Raw genomic sequence first — 18,662 nt, 5'->3', positions numbered from 1 at the left:
GGGGGGGGGGGGGGGGGGGGGGGGGGGGGGGGGGGGGGGGGGGGGGGGGGGGGGGGGGGGGGGGGGGGGGGGGGGGGGGGGGGGGGGGGGGGGGGGGGGGGGGGGGGGGGGTGGGGGGGGGGGGGGGGGGGGGGGGGGGGGGGGGGGGGGGGGGGGGGGGGGGGGGGGGGGGGGGGGGGGGGGGGGGGGGGGGGGGGGGGGGGGGGGGGGGGGGGGGGGGGGGGGGGGGGGGGGGGGGGGGGGGGGGGGGGGGTTGTTGAGGGCAATGCCAGCCCCAGCATCAAAGGTGGAAGAGTGGGTGTCACTGTTAAAGTCGGAGAAGACAGCCTGGGTGCTCAATGTAGCCTAGGATGCCCTTGAGGGGCCCTCTGATGCCTGCTTCACCACCTTCTTGATGTCATCATATTTGTTAATGCCTAATTATTTAGGATGACCTATGTGGTTGTGTTTCCCCTTACTTCTGTGACCTAGTATCTACTATTCCATTCCCTCAATTTTTGGGTTCCCCATTTCTGCTCTGGCCTCACATCAGGCTTAGTTCTATCTTAGAGTCTTTGCATCAGTTAGTACTACTTGTACCTGAAATTCTCATCCCCTAGGTGTCTACATGGTTTGATCCCCCTCTTTCTTCACCTGTTCTTATGTCACCTGGAGGCCCTTACCTGGCCACTTTATTTATTTATTGGGACAAGGTCTAGCTCTGTTGCTCAGGCTGGAGTGCAGTGGTGCAACCTTGGCTCACTGCAACTTCTGCCTCCTGGGCACAGCCATCCTCCCACCTCACCTAGCTAATTTTGAGACTACAGGTAGCTAGGACTACAGGTGTGCACCACCATACCTAGCTAATTTTTGTAGAGGCAGCATTTTACCACGTTGCCCAGGCTGGTCTCAAATTCCTGAGCTCAAGCAATCCGCCTGCTTCAGCCTCCCAAAGTGCTGGGATGACAGGCTTGAGTCACTGCGCCTGGCCTACTCTATTTAAAACTGCAATTCGCCCCTCCCTCCTGGCCCTCCTTATCCCCTGATCCTGTGTTATTTGTCTCTACACTTAATATCACCATCTGACATACTAACTACAGAACTTGTTTGTGGTCCATCTCCCCTACTGGCATACACTTTCTATGAGAGTGGAGGCATTCATTTGTTTTGTTCACTGCCCCATCCCTATACCTTGAACACATAACAGGTGCTCAAAGAATATTTGTTGGTTGAATGATTGAAGAGTCAAGACAAGATTCTATAATCCAGCATTTCCAAAACTGGAGTTTATAGAATACTAGTATCCTCTTAGAAATGAACTGCTCCAAAAAAGACTTCAACTTGAGAAACTTTTCATATCATTTCTACTCTTGGAAATTCATGAAGTTTGTTCTGAGACTACACACACTTAACCCAGCATTTCTCACACAGTTCTTGGCCCTCCTGAATACCTGTTAATATTTTTTTCCACTCTGTAGAAGACAATGTGGAAGACTGAATCCTAAGTAGAATCTCCATGTCAAAATATATCTGTGATATTCTTGACAACTCTGAGAGTCTCTGAAAGTCCTGTTTGGAGCCTCGTGCCCTGTGCACCAACACAACAGCATGAGAGCACCAAGTCTTGTCCAGGCTGATGGTCCCCAAGTCTGCACCATCTGCTGAAGCACGAAGAAGAGGAAGGGGCACCAGACAGGGCCAGGATCCCAAGACCCCACATGAGAAAGAGACGCATGTGCCAGAGCAAGGGTTCCTGAGTTTTCAGCTAACATAAAATGAAAATGCTGGTGGGACTTGGAAAGAGTGAGCCTGGGAGAACTAGCAAAAAAGACAGTGATCAGAGAAGTCCCTCTAGAACACCTCAGCAAATGTGAACTATCATCAGTGCTGGGGCTCATATAGGGACAGCCAATTTGTTCTCAGCCCATTTTGACTTTCTTTTTATGTAGTGACACTTTCACAAGTGATACTGGTCTATTTCATAAAAGTTAGAAAATCAAGAGAAGAAATCAATGACCTATTTTCTTAAACTCTAGTTACAGCCACCAATAGGTTTTTGGGCCCATTTCTTGCCCTGGGTAAAAACCTGCCTGACAGTAAAGTCGTGTCCTGTGTACCCAGAGCATTAATTGTGGCTTAAAGGCTATCCTAGGGTCTTGTATCAGTTTGTCCACTAATTACATTTTTTAACCCTCAAAATTTGAAAGTTTTTAATTAGTGTGATTCAACTACATGCTTTGATTGACAACATACAGTTACAATATGTAACAGGGTGAAGCATATATAAATTTAAAAACAAAGAATGGTGACTTCACAGATTATCTATTTTTTAATTTTCTTTCCAACTTTTATTTTAGGTTCAAGGGATACATGTCAGGTTTGTTACATGGGTAAACTGCATATTGCGGGGTTGGTATACAGATCATTTTGTCCCCCAGGTAATCAGCATAATATCCAATAGGTAGTTTTTCAACCCTCACCTGCCTCCCACCCTCCACCCTCAAATAGGCCCAATGTCTATTGTTTCTTTTTCTTTTTTTTGGAAGACAGAGTCTCGTTCTGTTGCCCAGGCTGGAGTGCAGTAGCATGATCTCAGTTCACTGCAGCCTCCGCCTCCTGGCTTCAAGTGATTCTCCTGCCTCAGCCCCCCATGTAGCTGGGATTACTGGCACATGCCACCACACTCAGCTAATTTTTGGTATTTTACTAGAGATGGGGTTTCACCATGTTGCCCAAGCTGGTCTTGAACTCCTGAGCTCAGACAATCCTCCTGCCTCAGCCTCTCAAAGTGCTAGGATTACAGGCATGAGCCACCACGCCCAGCCTCTATGTTTCCTTCTTTTTGTCCATATGTAGCTCAATATTTAGCTCCCACTTACAAGTGAGAACATGCGGTATTTGGTTTTCTGTTCCTTCATTAATTCGCTTATGATAATAGTCTCCAGCTCCATCCATGTTGCTGCAAAGGACATGAATTCATTCTTTTTTATGGCTCTGTAGTATTCATGATGTATATGTACTACATTTTCTTTATCCAGTACACCACTGATGGGCACCTAGGTTGATTCCATGTATTTACTATTGTGAATAGTGCTGTGATGAGCATGTGAATACATGTGTCTTTATGGTAGAATGATTTATATTCCTTTGTGTGTAATGGGATTACTGGGCCAAATGATAGTTCTATTTTAAGTTCTTTGGGAAATCGCCAGACTGCTTTCCACAGTGGCGGAACTAATTTACATTCCCACCCACAGTGTATAAAGGTTCCCTTTTATTCTCAACTTTGCCAGCATCATTATTTTTTGACATTTTAATATAGTAATGGCCATTTTCACTGGTGTAAGATGGAATCTCATTGTGATTTTTATTTGGATTTCCCTAATGATTAGTGATATTGAGCATTTTTCAAATGTTTGTTGGCCACAAGTACATCTTCTTTTGAAAATTATCTGTTCGCATTCTTTGCCCATTTTTCAATGGGGTTGTCTGTGTTTTGCTTATTGAATTGTTTAAGTTTCTTACAGGTTCTGAATATTAGACCTTTGTCAGCTGCATAGTTAGCAAATATTTTCTCCCATTCTGTAGGTTATCTGTTTGCTCTGTTGATAGTTTCTTTTGCTGTGCAGAAGCTCTCTAGTTTAATTAGGTCCCACTGGTCAATTTTTGGTTTTGGTGCAATTGCTTTCGGAGACTTCATCATGAAGTCTTTGCCAGGGCCAGTGTCCAGAATGATATTTCCTAGGTTTTCTTTTAGGGTTTCTAAAGTTTTAGGTTTTACATTTAAGTCTTTAATCCATCTTGAGTTGATTTTTGTATATGGTGAAAGGAAAGAGTCTTCTGCATATGGCTAGCCAGTTATCCCAGCACCTTTTATTGAATAGGGAGTCCTTTCCCCCATTGCTGTTATTGTAAGCTTTGTTAAAGATCAGATGGTTGCAGATGTGTGGCTTTATTTCTAGAAAGAGAGGAAGTCAAACTATCTCTATTCGCAAGCGACACTATTCTATACCTATATCTATTCTATATTCTAAACCCCATAGTCGGCTGGGTGTGGTGGCTCACACCTGTAATCCCAGCACTTTGGGAGGCCGAGGCGGGCAGATCACGAGGTCAGGAGATTGAGACCATCCTGGCTAATGCGGTGAAACCTCATCTCTACTAAAAATACAAAAACTTAGCTAGGCATGGTGGCGGGCACCTGTAGTCCCAGCTACTCGGGAGGTTGAGGCAGGAGAATGATGTGAACCCAGGAGGCAGAGCTTGCAGTGAGCCGAGATCACACCACTGAACTCCAGCCTGGGTAACGGATCAAGACTCCATCTCAAACAAAAAAAAAAAGAAAAGAAAACCCCATAGTCTCTGCCCAAAGGCTCCTAGATCTGATAAACAACTTCAGCAAAGTTTCAGAATACAAAATCAATGTACAAAAATTAGTAGCATTTCTGTACACCAATAATGTCCAAGCTGAGAGCCAAATCAAGAATGCAATTCCATTCACAATAGCCACACAAAGAATAAAGCGCCTAGAAATACAGCTAACCAGGAAGGTGAAAGATCTCTACTAGGAGAAATTACAAAGCACTGCTGAAAGAAATCAGAGATAACACAAACAAATGAAAAAACATCCCATTCTCATGGATAAGAAGAATCAATATTGTTAAACTGGACATACTGCTCAAAGCAATTTAACATTCAGTGCTATTCCTATCAAACTACTGATGATATTTTATACAGAATTAGAAAAAAAACTGTTATAAAATTCATTCGGAAGGAAAAGCGAGCCCAAATAGCCAATATGATCCTAAGCAAAACGAAGAAAACTGGAGGCATCAGACTGCCTGACTTCAAACTATACTGCAAGGATACAGTAACTAAAACAGCATGGTATAGGTACAAAAACAGGCATACAGACCAATGGAACAGGCTAGAGAGCCCAGAAATACATTTTTCCTCTCAGCCCTGTTATTCTCCCATTTTTGCTACTGAAGTCAAGCTGGCTTTTGCCCCATGCTCTTCCTACCCCCTTATCTCTATATTTTATAGTCTATCCTGGAATTTTGCATTAGGGAAAGATAATTTTGTGGTGAGGTTTGAGCATTTGGAATGGAGAAGCAGAAGTAAAAGGTAGTTTAGGCCTGTGTCCCTGTAACTCTTTTTTCCACTACCCCTGCAATAATTATGGAAATACTAGGTTTTCCTTGCATATTTTTAAGTTGACATAAATTTTTATCATACTTTTAAATATTTGCCAAAGATTTAGAGGAATTACCAAAATGTTTTCCAGAGTAGCTACAGCAATTTATATTCCTACCAGCACAGAAATTTTAATTTATCCACATCCTTGTCAACACTTGTTATTATCTCTCTTGTTTATTATACTCATCCTATAGGGGTGAAGTGGTACCTAATTGTGGTTTTGGTTTCCATTTTCCTAATGACTAATGATGTTAAAGATCTTTTCGTGTGCTTGTTAGCCAATTGTACGTCTTTCTCAGAGAATGCCTATTCATGTGCTCTGCACATTTTAAAAGCAGGATCTTTGTGGCATATGTCTTATATGTCAATAAAACTGCTTTTAAGGAAAAACGTAGGTGAGGCATCAGGATTCTGGATCACATCAATTTGTGGACATAACATGAGAGGAACAGAAAATTATCTAAAACGAAATGCCTGTTTGTTAGGAAAACATGGTTGTGTTTTCTGAGGGATCAGGTATAACCGAAGTGCTTAGGAGAAAAATAGAGAGTGTCCACTACTTTACTAAGCCTGAAAAGAGAAAGAACTGGGGAACAATGAGTATGGGTGATAGAAAAGAGGAGCGAGAGTGCAGAGAAGATCTGAAAGCCATTTCAAACATAAGGCTCACGTAGCCTTGGGATTAATGGGTTTGCTAGGCAGCAAGAGCAACATTGCTGAACATCTAGTCTCTTGCTGTGTCTGATGAAAAACATCACTTTGCCAAAGAAATCCACATTTCATACTACATTGACATTATATATATATTTTTCATGGAATGTCCTAAAATTCTGTCATTATCCATAAGTTCTTGTATGCCCTCAAATCACATCTTAATTAAAAAAAATATTTTCATCACACTTTGCATTTGATGCTACAGAAACTTTATTCATGTCAGGTTTTCCTAGCTGGGTCAAAGGGCCATTTTCTGAATATGCCTCTTTTTGTAAATGTGAAATCAAGGCCTTCCTCGAGCCTGGCAGATCAGTTCTCACCTGCAGGGCTTGAAAGGGAGATCCAGTTTGAGATCATGTAGCTGATTAGTAATGGAGTGGAGCAACTGACAATAAATTAGAAGAAAAATGTTTAATGAGGGTTGTCTTAGTATTTCCAGCTGTTTAAAGAAACCCTGTTTGCCATATTCTACCAAGACAAAAATGAAAGTACTTAACCCCATTAGCTATGATGTCAAAGGGAGTGAACTGGTACCTTTGGCTTCCATGGATGTCATGTTAGTAATATTATCTTTTTAAAAAAGTCTTCATCATTACTGGTTTCAAACAAATGAAGATTACATTCATCTTGTTTGAAATACCTTTTTAAGTATAATATCCCTCACATCATCATGGTTCCTTTCTATGTTTTTCCTTCACTGATCTAATACTACAAAAACCGAGTTCAAAAGTCTCCCAATACGTTTCTTGCTCTCAGCTGGTCACAGTCTAGCTGGGGAGATGACATGCCATCAGCTAGTTGTACAGACCTGATTTGGAAATCTTTAAATCCTCTACATGTCTTTTACTAGCACAGACTTTAAAAACAAAATCAGTAAAAAGATCAGTGGTTGCCAGAAAGTAGAGGGGAGGGAGGGCCGAACGGGTGGAGCACAGAAGATTTGAAGGGCAGTGAGACTACTCTGTATCATTTGATCATGCTGGATATGTATCATTATAGCTTTATCCAAATCTATAGAATATACAGCACCAGAACTAAATCCCCAGGCAAACTATGGATTTTCGGTGATTGATGAGTCACTGCAGGTTCATCAATTGTAATGAATGTGCCACTCTGGTGGGGGGGTACGAGCATCAGGGAAACTAAGCATGTTGGGGCTGGGATATATGGGAAGTCTCTGCAACTTCCCCTCAACTTTTTTGAGGACCTAAACTGCTCTAAAAAATAATGTCTATTAAAAGTGATAAATTTCATAATTTCAAAAAGGAATCAGGCAAGAGCTACTTTTTATGGTTTCAAAAATTGTCAATGTTTTTTAAACTAATAATAAGACTACTTCAGTTTCTTTATTCAGAAGAGATAGTGTTTAATAAAATATGTTGTCTCTCTTTTAAAGAATAATTCATAAAATTGTTCTAGTAAACCATGTACAAGTAATAACTGTTTTATGTAAACTAAAAAAAACCCTGAATTTTTTAAGGGGTTGTAAACAAGATTATTCTTCATGTTCATAAAAACTTATTAGTTTTGAAAAAGGCTTCTCACGGGTGATGGAGGGGGTTGGTGACAGGGACAGTGGCACAGTAAATGGTCAGCCAGAGGAACGCATTGGCAAGAAGCAGGGTTTCAGTCTAGAAGCCCCCGTTTACCCACCCAGGCATCCCACACACGCTTACTGATACTTACAGTGTGCCTTCCCTGCATAGCTGGGGACATTAGAACCTGGAGAGGAAATGGGTACTAATCAAATAGCCTAACAAATGCAATCATGTGTCATTTAATGACAGGGATACATTCTGAGAAATGCATAGCTGAGTGATTGTATCATTATGGGACTATGATAAAGCATACTTACACAAACCTAGATGGTGTATGTGTGTGTGTGTGTGTGTGTGTGTGTGTGTGTATATATATATATATATATATATATATATCTGTATTTTTTCAATATGGAAAACCAAATGTCCCAGCATCATTACTGAATATCAATTATTCCTCCTACTTGATCTGCAAAGCCAATATCAGGTGCCATAGATCAGATCTCTACATATGCTCCATTATAATCCTATGGGACCACCGTTGTATATGGGGTCTGCCATTGACCAAAACTTCTTTGTGCAGTACAAAACCATATATAAATTCAAAATATGACAGATGAAGGAAGTCTCATGACTCTGTGCATATGTCACAGGAACATAATCACATAATCTACCATAGTTATATTATCTTTAAAATGAAAAATGACTTGATTTTAAGTGAGTTTTAAAAGAATGCCAAAAAATTTTATTAAGCTAATGGAGATTCTCTTAAAGAACTTTGAACCTCAACACATGCATGCCAGACTCTAATCATTACCCTAAATATTTCATGCCTCCATACAGGCATTAAGTGATAGTTGGGGGCATGATATAAGTAGTATTTTATAGCTTTCTATCACACGTATGGAAGAAGGCACAACCCAAGAAACAGAGTGGCTGTGCTGCAGAAATGGGCGTTGAGGCCGGTGATTATTGTCTTTTCTTGCATAAAGCAGGCTCAGGAGGAACCTGCAGACCTGTTATCTTTGCCTTCTCTCTGCCACTTTTCCTCCTAGCTCTCTTACTTTCATCTGCTTCCTTCCTCCCAAGATAGTGTCATTGTTTACAAGTGTGAGGATCCTTCTCTCCTCAGGAAACCCCTTTCTTAAAGCTTCAGCACTCACCATGGTTGAAAGCCTTCCCAAGCCTTTACTGTTCAGTCTGGCCCCTGTCCCAGAGCTTGGTGTCCTGGACAAGCACCGCAGACTCATCTGGCCCCAGACAAATTCACTCCAACACCTCCCAGTCTGACTTCCCCCTCTCATTTTTCTTTCTCAGCAGCATCAAACTCCTTGTGTTGAAACCTCAGATTCCCTCACTCTTTCCTTATTTCTCTATACTGGGGTCCTCCAGGTTGAGTGTGTGTTTAAACTCCCTGGTTGTCTGGGCTGTACCTCCAGGTTTTGGAGTATGCCTGAAAATCTGTGTATCTAAAAAGTTCCCAGAAGATAGTACTGCTGCCGCTGCTACTGGTCATTTTTCCATACCTACCAATCGCCACTAGGCCCTATTGTATGTGGCCTGTCTTACTGACTCACATTGACCCCCTTTCCTTCCTATCTCATACCAGGGCATCCTGGCTGGGGTCCCTGGCACCTCACCCACTCCACCCCAACCATCCTGTGGTGCAGCTTCTGAACAGGCTGCTTGCATTCATGTCCTCCTCCCTGCACATTCTTCACGACATCCACACTGCTTGGGGAATATACCCGAGGCACCTTAATGTGACATCAGAGGCTTTCCCTAACTTGACCCCAAAATCCTTTTGTAATCTTGAGTCCTTCTTCATCCCAGTAGAGATACTCTGCTCCACCCATGCTAACATTCTGTTCCTCAAAGACTCCATTTTACTTCTGCCTCTTTTGTAATGGTTTAGAGAATTGGGGAATGTGGGACTGGGACCAAATGCCAAGAATTCCACATCCTAGGTGTGTGATTGTAGAGCCATTTATCACACAGGGCTGCAGAGCCTTCATCTTTGTGATACTTGGTGATCATAATCCCTGGGGTACTCCTCACAAAGACAGCAGAAAAACTGTTGAGAAATGCATTTGATGCAGGTATCACAGAACCTGGCACACAATAGCTGCCTGATAGTTCATTGTATTTATGGGTAAATTCAATAATATATACAAAATGTATATTGTCTTTATGATAGCCCAGGGCTAGGTCTGGGCCTCTAGAAAAGGTTTCTCTTATCAAAGATACCAGTGCAATTGAAAGTTAAACCCGGAAACCCCAAACTCATTAGCCAACCATTCACCTGACAAGCCTGTTTCTCAAATCAACAAATGTGAGAGCCTTTTCCCAGTGGCAATTGAACTGGTAAGTATTCATGTGCCTTGAACAGTCAAATGTCATTCATTTCATTCTTGGTTAAGTCAAGATGACAGTGCCAGCCAGGACTGAGGTTTTGGCTCTCAGTTTCAGAAAAGCCAAGACATGTACTTACTATGTCAAAAGGATGGTTGTCAGCATGGTCTCATGTTTGCTTATGTGAAGTTCTAAATGTGCCAAATAAAATTATGTTCTCTTATTTCTTTTTAAATTTAACCTTCCCTTTTGTGGGGAGGGAATTGTTTTAAAGTAATTTTCCTTTTTCTTTCCTTATTTTCTTTTTTTTTGTTTTGTTTTGTTTTTGTTTTTGTTTTTGTTTTTTAGGCTTACCTCCAATTCCTTCAACTTCCAGAACAGGCTTTGCAGAATTTTCCATGAGGGGACGCATGAGGGAGAAATTGCAGGCTGCGAGGGTGAGAGAAACCACATGAATATTCTGTTCAGTGCTGACTGCAATCTTCCAGGCCTTGTCTAGCTTACTTTTTATGCTCCAAACTGCATGGATTTGAATGCCATTCAATTTGTCTTTCAAGTTTTAAATGCTAATGTCTTATTTTGCATTGGCACAGATGAAAATTATGCTTCAGAATTTAATGTCACTTTTCGAAACCATTTTCCTTGTTCTTACCCCTTAAAGGATAGAATGTATTTTTCACTGATTATTTCTCAGCATTCCTGACATCATGTAGCAGTAAATTTCTGTTTGACTTTTTAGTCCAAAGCAGAAAGTGCATTGCTGCAGGAAATCCCCACTCCTCGGCCCAGGCGCTTACGAAGTCCCAGTAAGAAAGAACTGGAGACCGAATTTGGCACAGAGGTGAGAAATACTCTCTCTACTTTGTGATCAAAACCAGTAAAGCAGAATATAAAGTTTCCAGCAAAAGTTTTTAGAGCAGAGCTATGCACAGAGGAGGTATTAAATGCTTATTAATAATTATAATACACTGTGGGGGACTGAGGTGGGAGGATCACTTGAGTCCAAGAGTTCAACACCAGCCTGGGCAACAGAGCAAGTCCCCACTCCTACTAAAAATAAAAATAAAAAATTTAGCTGGGCATGGTGGCTTATGCCTGTAGTCCCAGCTACTCGGGAAGCTGAGGTGGGAGGATCACTTAGGCCCAGGAGGTCAAGCCTGCAGTAAGCTATGATTACACCACTGCAGTCCTGCCTGAGCAACAATGAGACCCTATTTCAAAAATATTAATAATTACAATAGCTACTATTTATAAGGTACTACTCTGTGCCAGGCATTTTGCTACCTTTGTCCCATGTTAGCATATTTCATTATCCCTACAGGGCAAGTACTATTATTTTCATTCACATTTAACAGACGAGGAAACCGAGGGTCACAGTAGATGTGAAACCACCCCGGGTCACAGAGCATGCATGTAGAAGAATCCGGATTTGATCCCAGCTCTATATCATTTCCAGTCTCTCTCATTGGGTCAGCATTGCTGGATCCATGGATCTTCCCGGAAAGCAGGGAGAGAGATAAAAATGCAGTAGAAAAAGAGAGTCAGATGATGCTAAGGGTCCTCGAATGTCACATTTAGGAGCCTCAGTAGTTTTCTACAAGCCATGGAAAGCTATTGACAACAGGAAGGGGAGGCAGTCTGAATGCACTAGAGTGAATTTCATTTGCATTTGAGGTGCTGGTGAGGAATCTCAACATGTGTTCCTCCAGAGACACAGAGGAAGGGCCTAGACCTGGAGAAACAGATTTAGGAAGTGTTTCTACTGTGGTGAGTGTTGAAGTTTTGAGAGTGCCTTTGGAGAAAACCTTAGAGTTAAAGCCCTTGAGGAGGAGAGGGAGCCAGGAAAAGAAAAACAGAGGGGTAAGCGCTATGACAGCAAAAAAAGGAACAGAAAGAAAAACAGCAAATGGCTCAGGAGGTGTTTGCAACTCCAACCCAATTGGTTTTTTGTTGTTTTTATTGGTTTGGGTTGTTTTTAACCATTAAGACAAAGAAGCCCAGGCTCTAGGGATATTTCTGATTTTTTAAATGATGCCTTTTCTTTTTCTATGATGAGGTGTTATAAAATGTTACCTATATTCACCCCAAAGAAGTCACAAGTTGCATAATTATAAGGAACGTTGCAGCCTTGCTTATGTTTTGTGGTCTTCAGTAGGAACCCTAATCAGTCCAATGAAATGGCTTTATGACTATTTGTTATGCGCCTTCATGATCCATTCTACTGAAAAAGCATTTCTTTCCTTTAATTCCCATTTATTTTCTTACTACAAAAGCCATAATTTACAAATCTTGGAAAATAAAGAAAAATATCTATAATCCCATCAGCTTGACACAAGTACTTTGGTTATTTTCATGGGCATGTGAGGCTAAGCGTCTGGTCATGTTGGCTAAGTGATAGGAGGTTCTGGTCTTTTATATCTGGCTTTTTCTATACCTTCTGACTGAAAATCATTTCACAACATCATTTCAAAAAATAGATATCATAATTCATTAGCTGTCACCGTCCATGGGCCACAAATACTGATATCTCAAATAAAGCTGGAAGTTGTAGAAGTAAAAATATACTCCCTTGGCTACTAGGGTGTTTATTTCTCCTTGTGATCAGACTTGGCTTGTGTGTTCATAATATTCCATATTCCCTAAGTACCATTCTTATGGTATTGAGGCAAATATCAACTGCTTTGTCTTTAGACCAAGTCACATATTCATAATAGAACATCTCACAATCACATTTCTTCATGTATATACCTCAAATCTAGAAGGAATATCTAAAAAATGGTTCAATATCCTATTCGTTAAAAAATGGAGTACACAAAGAGCACAGATGCTGAACTTCAGCTGCCCAGGGCTAAAGGCTGCCAACCTCACTCACTAGTGATGCGATTTTTGAGTTTAGCTACTCTACAGACCCCACTTCCTGCCTCTATAAAATAGGGGTAATTCTAGAACCTAGTTCTTGGTATTGTTTTGAGGACTAAAGGAGTGAATACATGTTATAGTGTTTCATGTAGTTCCGGGCACATGGTCAGCCCTCTCTATTTAAAAGTATAAGTGACTGTTAGATGCTGTATACTCAGAGAGAAAAGGGGTAACAAGTTAGGAATACTTTGGTCAGTAATCCAAATTTACCAATGCAAACCGTTGCTTAATATCTTTTGTATTTCCTTTCACTTTATACTCAGCAGACTTGTGATACGTGAACAAATGCAAATCTCTAAGAACACATAAACATCAAAGTAGAAGTAACACAGAACCTTGAAAACTTAGCCTCCACTAGATATGACCAAAATTTTTCTACATGTGGCCCTAGTTCCCTGTCTCAGACTAGCCAAGATCTGATCCTTGAACCTAATCTACCTGTCACCCAGCCAGCATTTATGAGAAACTCCTTCCTGCCAGGTGTCCAATAGGCTCAGAACATATAGTGATGGCAGTGAGAGCTCACCCTTGAGGAGTTCAGTGGGGTTTACAGCCAGTGGGGATATAGGGGGATTCAGCTCTGTGGTGGGTGCTGTTAGCAGCCCAACAAAATGGCACCTCGTCCCAGCCTCAAAATCAGGTTATATAAAAATTAGTCCATGGCTTTCTTTGACGCCCAACGCACAAGTAGCAAAAGGATAAATAGCTACATTGAACTTCATCAAAATTAAAAACTTGTGCTTCAAAGGAAACCATTGAACAAGGTAAGAAGAACACATGAAATGGAGAAGTTATTTGCAAATCATGTATCTTCATTAGTAACAGGACCAGTATCAAGCATATACAAAAATTTCAGGGGTCTACAAGACAATCAGATTAGGGTGTCTTTTAAGAAATTGGTTTAGATTATGGTTTAGAAGAGAGATCAGGGCTAGAGCTAATATATTTTGTAATTATGCTCTAACAAAAGCAGGGAGACTTGAATTGGTCTAGCTCAAGTTAGAAAGGGCCAAAGCCTTCTTGTAGGATACAAAAAAATTTAAGGGTGAGAAAGAATTCCTAGATGGATATGTGCACATATGATAGGCACTCAGTATTTTATTGCTGGATTGATATTGAATGTAATTATTACTTTATGATTATATAAATGTATTATAGTTCTTTAAAATTTAATTCAGCATGTTCAATGTTTTTAAGTATAATTAATGGCCTTAAATGTATTAACATAATTGACTTTAAAACTTTTTAAGATTTTGACAAAAATTACATTTATACTTTTTAATCAAGTCCGTAAATACTGTAATAAAACCATCAATACTGCAATAAATCACATCAATGAAATTATATTATCTGAGCATATTTTCTATACCAACCCAATGGAAAGAAACAAAAATAATAATTTCCACATATTTTGCCACATGGAATTTAAGCTAATTATTTTCTAGATTACTAATGTTAAGCTTTCTGCCTGGTCTTCTGTTTTATTATCATCATTTTCACAGCTCTCTAAAGCCCAAGGCTTGCCTATACAGAGCCAAGTTTCTCTCTCATGGGTTGACTTCTCGGTTTGTTTTGTGTGTTTTCAAACACATCAGTCTCTCTCCTGTGCTATAGGAGGTGGAGCAGACAGGAATAGAATGGCATCATCGACAATGCATGAGAAAGTCTTAGCCCTATTTTACAAGAGGACCTGACTTGGCAGAATCTTAAAAAGCCTTCCTGACCAAGCACAGGAATCTGATCTTTATTCTACTGCAGTTTTTAAAAATCCTAGGCTGGGTGCAGTAGCTCACACCTGTAATCCCAGCACTTTGGGAGACTGAGGTGGGCGGATCACAAGGTCAGGAGTTCAAGACCAATCTGACCAACATAGTGAAACCTTGCCTCTACTAAAAATACCAAAAAAATTAGCCAGGCATGGTGTCAGGTGCCTTTAATCCCAGCTACTCGGGAGGCTGAGGCAGAATTTCATGAACCTGGGAGGTGGAGGTTGTAGTGAGCCGAGATTGTGCCACTGCACTCCAATCTGGGTGACAGAATGAGACTCTGTCTCAAAAAAAAAAAGAAAAAATAATCCTTATACTGGGTAATACTCATCTGCTTCTCTCCTCATCCTCAAAAACATTTAAAATACTGAAATTTACCAAGAAAAATAATAACTTCATTTAGCATTACATTGTGGAATGTATTGATTAGTACAACTTCAACTTCTGTACAATTTAGTTGGTAGATAACTATTTAACCTTAACACTACAAAATGAGAAAATGAAGGAGAAGTATAGAATTCAACATAAAAGGAAACTATATATAGTCGCTCGATATTAGGATAGATTATACCCAACTGACACCCTCGTTTTTATTTTGGCCATTACTGGACATCTAGCTGCACATAAGTAAAATTTAACAGCACCTCACTTTAGCCGTACCTCCAGGTTTCATTCCAGGGCTATCCCTGCCTCGCCAAGGCTTGCGGAGGCCCACTCATGTATTCTGACACATACGCAAGACTGGAAGCACCAGGAGCTTAACACCCTCTGGTGCAATGACCAACTATGTAGAGGCCAAGGGGAAACTTCCTTGTCACCCTCTGAAAGTTCACTGAAAATCAGCTGACAAAAGGCAGAGTAATAGGAGAAAAGGCATACACATTTATTAATGTGCAAGGAGTACAGATAGTTATGTACCCTTCATCCTAGAGGAAACAGAGGTGGAGAAGTGTGGGTGATTTTAGTGAGTAGCAAATGATTTTTAGGGGAATTCTATGGGCTCAAAGAACATAACAGTGGCCTCAGACAAAGTCCATTGGGCCCGCAGAGCAGACAATGGTTTTTGACTAAAGTCTGTCCAAGTGTGTTGATGAACTTCAGTCTTTCTTCCTGCGATATGGGTACAGTTAATGAACACTCAAGGGAGGGACTAAAGGTCACTGTCTTCTTCTTTGGCAGGTTTGGACTCAGGCAGCTAAGGGAACTTCGGAGAACAACTTCATCCTGTGCTTTAGGAGAGACAGGGAATTTGGCATCCAGGGTAGGGGAGGTCAGAGAGACCTTGAGGCTTCTTCTTCAGTTCAGCATGTCAAAGCACCTTATTTTGGGCCATCTGTTTCTGAAACCCTCCAATCACCTGGGGGACAGAAGCCATTAGACAAATATTCCCCTCTTCTGTGTCCCTGGTGGACAATTCTGACAAGCAGTCTGCATGACTCCTCAGAGGATCCTTGTGGGTTAAACTCTCTTGCCCACAGTGGTAGACTTCTCAATCAAGTTCTCCTGCACTCCCTTTCTACCTGCTTTATTCTTCCCAGTCCCCAATTCCTGTTCTTTGGTGTCACTTCTCAGAGTCAACTACAGGCATAGAAAAACCCTTGCCACAGGCTCTGGTTTCCCACGGGCCAAACTAAAATGTTTAGTCATATCATGTGCATACAAACTATAGACCAAAACAAAAGACATGTAAGAAAAAGCTAGTAATGTGATAATAACAGCTACCATTAATGTACCTAACTGGTTATATTTTATGTACATTTCCTTATTTGATGCTCTACTCAAGTGGCCTAAGTTGTAAGTGGTAGAGTTAAAATTCAAAGCCAGACAGTCAGACTTCAGAGCCGATGGTTTCAATTGCCAAGCTCTACAGGACAGTGCCTGATATGAATCAAACAATTTGAGTCCAAAAAGAGAGTTCATTTTAGGATGGAGAAAGGAAGCTTTGTGTGGTCTTGAGGAACAGGTAGGACTTAGGAAGGATATATTGAAGGTCCCCAGTGAAGATGGCACACTACATTACTGTTGTTGGGTGACAGTTACTCCATGCTATGAAATAATTCTCAGTCCATATAATAATGATGAAGTTTCTGTCATAGGTAGAATAAGTATGTTCCTTCTTGCTATGAACACCTATATGTACTACTGGGATGGCTTAGAATTGCTCACAATTGCTTGGCATTTAGATTGTGCTTCATGAAAAAGGAGGAGTATCTGGGTTTTAAAAGGGGTGGATTAGAAGGAGAGATGGGTAAGAAGTTGGAAACAGCACCTTGCAGATTAGCTTTCAGAGGCAAAAGGCAATATCCATATGATAACTATCACATAGAGCAAGTAGAGGCAGACGGCTCAGCTTCCCGGGGTGGATAGCAGGACCAGAGGCTGAGTGAAGACAGGCCATGTGCCCTAGAGGATGTATGTTGGACTTATTTACAATCAGACATGATTAATGGTTTTCTTTATAGACTATTTGGAAATGATCCTCTGTGAAGTGGATAATCTTAATTTATAGGATCAGATAACACTTTTTTTTTTTTTTTTTTTTTTTTGAGACGGAGTCTTGCTCTGTCTCCCAGGCTGGAGTGCAGTGGTGCAATCTTAGCTCACTGCAACCTCTGCCTCCCAGGTTCAAGGGATTTTCCTGCCTCAGTCCCCGAGTAGCTGGGATTACAGGCGCCTGCCACTACGCCTGGCTAATCTTTATATTTTTAGTAAAAGTGGGGTTTCACTATGTTTGCCAGGCTGGTCTCAAACTGCAGACCTCAGGCGATCTGCCCGCCTCGACCTCCCAAAGTGCTGGGAGTTCAAGCATGAGCCACTGCATCTGGCCAACAGTTTTCATTTTAAAGCTTATTGAGTATACAATTTTATATTTGTTTAGTCTTGAGAGAGACCAGTTGAGTAAGAAAATATTCAGCAACATCAACCTTCAAATACACAGTCATGCATCACTTAATGATGGGGATATGTCCTGAGAAATGTGTTCTTAGGCATTTTGGTCATTGTGTGAACACCATTGTGTGAATGTACCTACACAAACCTAGATGGCATAGCCAACTACACACCAAAGCTACAAACCTGAAGAGCATGTTACTTTTCTGAATACCATAGCAATGTAACACAATGGTACGTATTTTTTTATGTAAATATAAAAAGGGTAGAGTAAAAATACCATATTTATAGTCTGTATGGCCTCTGTCATGCATGCAGTTCTGCAGGTTGTCGCTATGGAGGGCATGACTGCATTTGAAATTTGCCAGCATTCCATGCCTTAGGAATGATAAGATGCAACAGCAGTCAGAAGATAAGCCTTTGGGGCAGGGGGGTTAACCTTCATTTTAGAACAGCCTAAGTTTCTTGGTTTAAATGGCTTATGCATCATTTTTTTCCACTCATATAGCCAGGGAAAGAGGTAGAAAGTACTCAACAAGAAATTGATTCCCGAAGTTATTCAAGAGTCAAGTTCCGTGATTCTGCACGAAAAATCAAGCCTAAACCCCAGGTGAGAAATCTTGTCTTTTTAAACCATTTGTTCGTTTGTGCTTTTTACAAATATCCAATGAGAAATGACTACAGGCCGGGTGTGGTGGCCCGTACCTGCAATCCCAGCACTTTGGGAGGCCAAGACAGGCAGATCGATTGAGCACAGGAGTTCAAGACCAGCCTGGACAACATGGCGAAACCCCATCTCTACAAAAAATACAGAAATTAGCCAGGCATGATGGCACATGCCTGTGGTCCCAGCTACTTGGGGGGCTGAGATGGGAGGATCACTTGAGCCCATGAGGTCAAAGCTGCAGTGAGCCATGATTGCGCCACTGCACTCCAGTCTGGGTGACAGAGTGAGACCTCATCTCTAAATTAAAAATAAATAAATGACTACATACACAACCTGACTCCTGTTGCCATGCAGTCTGCAAGAAAAAAGTATGAGAAGTGATTCCAACTTTCATACTAGCTGGAGAGATCAGAATATTGCCTGACTTGAGGAAGAGGGGGTGCATGGAAAGACAGGAAATGTTGGTGATGAGACAATTTGTTCAGCTCTGAAGTTGCCCCAGCTTTCATTACAGGAAAAAAGGAGAGTACTAACTCAAAAAGAGAAACAACAAAAAAAAGGTCATTTGTTTAAAAATTTCTGTATTTCTCATAATAAAACAAAAAACTATCTCAGCATTGGCTGATAAAACAATAAATC

The 18,662-nt window shown here is 41.1% G+C and overlaps 1 protein-coding gene across 3 annotated transcripts in view; it reads left to right on the top strand.

The window, feature by feature from the left end:
• The window catches only part of CC2D2A (coiled-coil and C2 domain containing 2A), a 136,185-nt gene that overhangs the window by 29,364 nt on the left and 88,159 nt on the right, over nt 1–18,662 (top strand). For all 3 annotated transcript variants that reach the window (XM_050791641.1, XM_050791642.1, XM_050791643.1), the window contains 3 exons: nt 10,131–10,219; nt 10,522–10,623; nt 17,865–17,966. In XM_050791641.1, the coding sequence (XP_050647598.1) occupies nt 10,131–10,219; nt 10,522–10,623; nt 17,865–17,966 (293 nt within the window). The remainder of the gene's footprint in view (nt 1–10,130; nt 10,220–10,521; nt 10,624–17,864; nt 17,967–18,662) is intronic.

Source organism: Macaca thibetana, chromosome 5 (assembly GCF_024542745.1).
Source record: "Macaca thibetana thibetana isolate TM-01 chromosome 5, ASM2454274v1, whole genome shotgun sequence".
NCBI lineage: Eukaryota > Metazoa > Chordata > Mammalia > Primates > Cercopithecidae > Macaca > Macaca thibetana.
Note: the sequence above shows the minus strand (reverse complement) of the source record. Positions and strands in the feature narration are given on the sequence as shown.